At 35.2% G+C, this 7,172-nt stretch overlaps 1 protein-coding gene across 1 annotated transcript; it reads left to right on the top strand.

Annotated features, from left to right (window-relative positions):
- Positions 1-3,932: 3,932 nt before the first annotated feature.
- On the top strand, positions 3,933-6,904 carry LOC104421733 (trihelix transcription factor PTL). Its single transcript, XM_010033800.3, has 2 exons — positions 3,933-4,536; positions 5,463-6,904. Exons 1-2 carry the CDS (start codon positions 4,082-4,084, stop codon positions 6,511-6,513), a joined length of 1,506 nt encoding a protein of 501 aa, XP_010032102.1. The 5' UTR covers positions 3,933-4,081; the 3' UTR covers positions 6,514-6,904.
- The last annotated feature ends 268 nt before the right edge of the window (positions 6,905-7,172 follow it).

Genomic DNA, 7,172 nt, shown 5'->3' with positions numbered 1-7,172 from the left:
TAACATGAATTACTGTATTTAGATTTGAGTTGAATATCTTATGTGGATGGTTTACTTGTAACAATATATATATATATTCCACCGTTTAGACTTAACTAAATTGGAAACTAAATCAACAATGGATATTTTAATGTATTCTAGGAATTAGATTAAAAATTTATAAAAAAATTTCAGAGATTACATTGAACAATTTTTTTTTTTTTTAAAATTATGAGTGTGTTTAGACAATTATTTGAGGTCAATCCAAAAGCCTGGCTACACATTGATAAGATCTAAAGCTTTGTTGTCTTGTAGCTGTTATAGTTGATGCTATTAGTATTTTTGTAGGCCTCTTACCACCAGATAGATACTTTGTTGCCACACTGTTTGTGAAACAGAAATGTATTTAGGCTTCGTTTGTTTTGTAAAAATATATAATTTTGAAAATATTTAACTAAAAATAAAAGATTATATTATTTAAAATAATAAATCAATTGAAAATATTTTCATAATCAACCGCAATTTATATCTAATTATTTCATGAATGATGAAATATTTTTGTTCATTTATTTTTGTAAGAGACACAAGCGATTGTTTTTAAGAAAATATTTTTCAAATCGTCCATTCTCCACGAAATAAATGGACCCTTATGGGAGTTTCAATGTAAATTGTACTTTTTAAAAATATATATGACAAAACATTGGCAGTAAAGCAAGAATTATAAAACACCTAACGTGTGTGTATTGCTAAAATAAAGTAATTACCATGCGTTCATGAATGCCTGTGAAAAATAAAAGTAATCGCCCTCTATAACGGTTGTGCTTCCACTAGTTTTGTGATGGAGCGATGGTGATATGTTCGTTCAAATGATTAAATTAAGAAAATTAAAATAGTAATTAAATAATATAAATAAATTAAATATAAATATAAATAATATTGAAATACTAATAATAAAGAAAATTTAAAATTACAACAATTTTCGTTTTTATTTTTTCCTATATTTTTATTTCGTCGCAAACATGCAACTCCTATAATAATGCTCATGGGCAGTCGCAAAATGCTGTTCGCCATTTCTCATCCATCTATTTATAAAAAAGAAAAGAAACTATTTTCATTGGTCGCCTTTTGTCATCTTTTTTTTATGAGTAACAGAGACTCATGATGTTAGAATCCATTGTTAGATGGGGAAACATCTTGCTTTACCTTTTCTAGCTACCAAGACATGCCTGACAAATTCCTATGAAGTTCTTGCAAACTGGGTGTGGAGAAAAATAAAGTTTTATTAGCATAATGTGCTTATAATATGCACAAAAGTGACGTGATATGCAGAAAACTAGCAAGATGCCCCGTACATTGCACGGGCTTGAGACTAAAATTCTATTATTATAAATATTGTTGTCGATGTGAATTATGCAAGAAAAATAATAAGTGGAAAACTGTGGCAAAATAAAAATTTCACACCAATTAAATTCTACGCTGGAGATTTCATGGAGTTTTATTTAAAGTGGATCCAAATAGTATCATATAGGTTTATCAATTTTTTTTAAATCACAACAAAAGTACAAGTAACATTTTGAACAAATTACATGTTTGAATTTTCTTGAGAGTAAATAGTTTCTTCTCTTTTCTTCATTTGGCTCTCTCTATTTATAAAGAGTTAGAGGTGATTTTTTTAAAGATCATCTTCCAATTCCATATATTTCAATATTTTTTTTAAGGAATTTCTCCATTTTTTTTCCTTATTAGTTGACTTCTATCGTTTTATGTTGACAATATTTGATGGATATCTCCTCATCCATGACAATGTAATAATAATTAATTGTAAACTAAATTTTTGGATTTGGATATCTTGCAAAAATAAAAATAAAAAAATGCAATATTCAATTTGTATTTTGAAGAAATTCACAATACTCCTTTCCCCGAAAACGCATATTAGAGTTCCCTTGACTTATATTTGGAATGTGAATATTAACACATTCCTTCATTTTCTTGAGAAAACTTTGTGGCCTACTGTTAATTGCTAGTATACTTTGCATTTATTGATGCTTCAATTTAATTATTTTTTCCAACTTAGTAAATCTTAATGTGGTTATATCATGATTTTCATTAGTTTCTTCTAATTACGTTATGAAATTTAATAATTTATATAGACATATTGCCAGGCCCCGCATTGTGACATCTCAAAAAAAAAAATGATGCTGAATTAAAGGGAGCATGATATAAAGTTTAGAAGTTATTATAAAGTTTCAATAATATATATCTAAATTGTGATGTAGACTATACTCATACTATTGTAAAAAAATGTATGGAATGGTAATATCAGTTAAATAAAAACAACTTAATATGGTAAAAAAATCACCATAATGTCAACAAATGACTAAAAATATTTTTATGTGTTGATGGCTTCCGTTGGACACTCTAAAAGTTGATCGGTATTGTCTTAATCCCTTTATAACATTCATTTAAGTGTTATATTTTTCCTTCAATGAGTCCAAGCTCATACCCAATTGTTTAATATATCTCAGAGAAGTAGCACCTATGACGAATTAACAACGAAATTTTAGTTATCATTGACAAACGTAGCCAGGTTGAGTAGATGCTAATCAAATATCTATGTATCTCATTTTTTTTTATGAAGTAAAATCCAGGTATATATTTTTTGTTAATTTTTTTTTTTGAAATCATAAGTAATTGCTCATTTTCTAAATTTTTGTTCTTTTATAATATTCACTTTTTTTTGTAAAGCATTATTAACTGTAGTATATTTTATCATAAGAATTTCTTTAAGACCTGTTGAAATTGATATGATAATGGAACTCCTGCAAAATGTCATTCAAAAACTTACTGGAGTCCTTAACTCCAAATTTATTCTCGCCAATTGCAAATTGATAGTAAATATCTTCGTCGACTATAAAGTGATAACAATTATCATTGATAATTCATTTAATCATATATAAATAATTTAAAATATATAAAGATTGCTTGCAAAATATTTTTGAAATAGAGAGAAAAGTACTACAAGGGCATTAGATTAATTTATGATAACTAAATCCCCGTATCCATGAATTGTTGGTTTGCAAAAGTAAAGTGCCATTCCATACTTTATTTAGGTGTCTAATCGACCTATCAATAACTAATTAGTGGCAACTCCTAATCGTGACTGGTTCTTGTTGGGGTTAATTTGATATTAGTTGGTTGAGTTTTGAGTAATATATTGATCTTGAATAGATATAAGCAGTAAATTGCTGTCCTTTCTCCCCAACAAATCCACATATACATACAATTATACATTTATCATCAAGACATGCATAAGAATTAGAGATGATCATCATAGATTTGTTAGGATTAGATATTTATTAAAGTGACAGCAAAAAGTACACTAGTGGCTAAAACTCGCATGTGAGTATGTCACTTGACTCAACCTCATGCAAACTTTACCCTGCTTTGCACATGTTGTAACCATGTATCTCTTTGAAAGCCCTTTTTGCCTTCTAATTTACAATCAATTCCCTAGCTATGGTGTTTGGCCAAAACTTGTACAAAGCAGCTTTAGAGTACTTATGTATCAAACCATACCTTTGCTAGTTAATAGATTATATTATTGGGACAAATGATTATTCGATAATGACAAACTATCTCTTTCCATCGTAAGAAATTATTATAACTCATCCCTAAAACAAAGGTACATATTGCAATGCAAAAGCGACGGTTAAGTAAATTCTCGTCCTTAGGAAAAGGAAACCAATATATTATAAGCCTCACATATTGTGCCTTTCTTTCCTTTTTCATTGATTTGTTACCAAGTGCCTCTGAAACATTAGTTAATGAAGTTGATTGTTGATTAAACATATTTGAATATAACTAATGTTTTTTTTCCCTTGTTATTCCCCTCTCACACGCACCCACTCGAAAACCCACACACAAGTGATCAGAGCGTGATAAAAAGGTGCGGTAGACTCGGATCCTGTCGCTTGAGAAAAAAGCTCATCGACACTCCCCATCTCCTTTTCAGCTGCAATATTTGACTCTCTCTCTCTCTCTGTCTCTCTCCCCACCATCTCTCTCTCTGCTCTGAAAACCTAAACCAAGACAGAAAACAACAATGGACGAGCAGTACGGACTGCCGGATCTCCGGCAGCTCATAGCCACTCGAACCACCCAATTCTCCTCCCTCCTCCACCTCGAACCACCGCTGCCACCGGCCCCTCCACCTCGAACCACTATTCACACCAGCTTCTCACCTTCTTCTCCACCATCTTCTTCACACTATGAGCCCACCGTCAATATGTTGAGCACAGCCCTCGCCAACACGAACGCTCACTCCGCTCACCCTTTTGCTACCGCCACCCCACCTCCTTCAGCTCTAACTGGTGCCTTCGACATATTTGAGTGTGGGAGCTACAGGAGCGACATGATTGGAGCTGCTGGGACGAGCGGCATCAGCAGCAGCAGATGGCCGAGGCAAGAGACGCTCACTCTTCTTGAGATCAGATCTCGCCTCGATCCCAAGTTCAAGGAGGCCAATCAGAAAGGACCCTTGTGGGACGAAGTCTCCAGGTAACGAAACAAATTTATAACATGAATCCACTAATTAAACCCCATTTTGATTTTCAGAAGTTTCTTATGTACGATAAATTGGGTCAGGAAGAAGAAAAAGAGAGGGACTGCTAGTAGTAAGCTCAAAAACCCTACTAATAAGCATCAAGATTTTGCTTCTTCTTGATCTTCTTGATCTTGGCACTGTTTCAAAAGTGAGAAGCTGCTGTGAAAAGCTTCTCTCTCTCTCTCTCTCTCTCTCTCTCTCTTTCTTTCTCTCTCTTTCTCTGTGCATCTGACGATGCTCTGGTAGGGGGTTGACAACGACAAGCCATTGAACTGAGAGTCTCAGGTGTCTTATTCACCCATTTCATTTGCCTCTCAAAGAAAGATCTTCTGATCTTCTGCAATCCCTCTTCCTCCTCATCTGCTCTCCTTGAATTTTTCCTTTTTAATGTTCTTTCTTTGCTATGACCTTGGCCTCTGTGTGCGCTACATGGAATCCCTAGAAAAAAGCTTTTCTTGACTGGAAGTTTCACTGTTTGCCCGAACCCAACATGCCCATTAATCAACGCTCTTAGCTCAAACGACAAATTTCTTTGTGTGTTTCGAAGTAGAGCAGATGTTTCATATATAAATCAAAATCCGCTTGCTTCTTGGAAGCAAGCAAGGACACATGACTTTACATTGTATTATTACTTCAAACTAGGACAAGCACCTCCAAACTATATTTTTCGTATGAAATTATCATTAAAATACTCATTTTTCAGTAATTAATTTAAGCAGAAGTTTATGAGGGAAACATTTGGAAGCAAGCTTCTAGGGTTTATCTTATTGCTCATTATCTCTTCTCCATCCCAGTTTGTAATTTGTGTCAAGGTTTCAACTTGCTCCTCCCTCTCCCTCCCTCTCTCTCTCTCTCTCTCTCTCCCTCTCTCTTAATACAGGATAATGTCTGAGGAACATGGGTACAATAGAAGCGGCAAGAAGTGCAGAGAGAAGTTTGAAAACCTGTACAAGTACTACAAGAAAACTAAGGAAGGCAAAGCTGGAAGGCAGGATGGAAAGAACTACAGATTCTTTCGCCAGCTTGAAGCGATTTACGGAGAATCGACCACGGCTAACCGAAAGCCATCTTCGGATAACTCGTCTCTTGTCTCCAACATTAATTTCTACCCAGCACCGAACAATATTAGTAGTCATGCATTCCAAGATCAAGCTCTGCAACGTGAAATGAGCCTCAGTTTCTCAAACTCATCATCGCATGAGCTCGAAACGGCCTCTTCCTCAGAAAACAACGAGGAAGATCTCTCCGCGATTGCTTTCATGATGAATAGCAGTCATTCCTCAGAGAAGAAAAAGAGATTGGTAAGCGAGAGCGATAGCTCAAAAAGGAGTAAAAAGGGGTGGAAGGAGAAGGTGAAGCACTTTGTGGATTCACAGATGAGGGACATCATAGAGAAGCAAGAGGCTTGGATGGAGAACATGTTGAAGACTATTGAGCTAAAAGAGCAAGAGAGGGTTTGCAGAGAGATGGAATGGAAGAGGGAAGAGACGGCACGTTTCGACTGCGAGCGTGAGCTCTGGGCCAAGCAAAGAGTCTGGATCGAGGCTCGCGACACGGCACTTATGGAAGCTCTGAGGAAGTTCACAGGGCAAGAACTGGCAATCCTGTCGCCACCAAAGGACCGGAATATTGCAAAAGAAGAAGAGCGAAACACAAGCTCATTCTCGGAGCCGGAGATATTAACTTTGATTCAGCTGATAACGAGCTTGGAACCGGGTTTCCAAGAATGCGGTTTATTAAGGGAAGGATTTTGGGAGTTAATATCGGCAAAAATGGCATGTTTGGGGTATAATCGGAGCGCCGGTGAGTGCCAAGAGAAGTGGGAAAATGTGAGGAATTCTTTTAGGAAGATTACTGAATGGAACAAGAAGCAAAGAGAAGACTTTTCCAGGAGCCAGAATCTATTCTTTCACCAACTCCACAATTCCTAGAAATTTTTATGGAATTTCCTAGAAAATAAGTTAGCCTGATCAGAGTTGGAGGAAGATCCAAAACAAAAATCACAGGCTTCACATCCTGGTGAAGGTGCAAGATCAGTTGGTTGGGGGTCTCGTGTATGGGAACTTTTAGGACAGCAATGACTTGTAAGTTTGGTAAATTTCAGTCCCTTTTTTAATTTCTCTGGAGAGTCGTGGAGTCAGTGAAGCTCAGGAGGGGCAATAACTTGTAAGTCTAGCCAATTACCAATTTCAGCTTTTTCAGGTGTACTTTTGGTTTGACTTGATTGCTGAGAATGTGGAACTGATGGTAGTTTTTTGTGATTGGCTTGGTTATTTGCACCTACTAACTAGGTAGGAATTTATTCTAGGATGATTTCTCTGATATTCATTAAACTCTGGTTCATTTATTTAATTTCTTCTATAAAGACATGAAAATGCTGTTTATTGGTAACTTGAGGAGTATGCAAGATACTTGCCTTTCACTGGATAAACAGTCTCCAAAGCGGCAGTTAATAATGGCTGCAAAACTATATTGTTCATTGAAGAAATGTTTATTACAAACTTACAATTAATGTATATAGTCTAGATCAGTGATGAAGCCCGATTGTATGAGAATCTCCAATTTGGTCTTATGCGAGGTGGTGTGTGGA

The sequence above is a fragment of the Eucalyptus grandis genome, chromosome 10, assembly GCF_016545825.1.
Source record: "Eucalyptus grandis isolate ANBG69807.140 chromosome 10, ASM1654582v1, whole genome shotgun sequence".
NCBI lineage: Eukaryota > Viridiplantae > Streptophyta > Magnoliopsida > Myrtales > Myrtaceae > Eucalyptus > Eucalyptus grandis.
This window is presented reverse-complemented; position numbering and strand designations above follow the sequence as displayed.

Bases quoted from the DNA above. Each gene is read 5' to 3' on its own strand.
- LOC104421733 (XM_010033800.3), top strand. From the start codon at position 4,082: ATGGACGAGCAGTACGGACTGCCGGATCTCCGGCAGCTCATAGCCACT. The intron at 4,537-5,462 runs GTAACGAAACAA...CTCTTAATACAG, and splicing joins TTGTGGGACGAAGTCTCCAG to GATAATGTCTGAGGAACATG.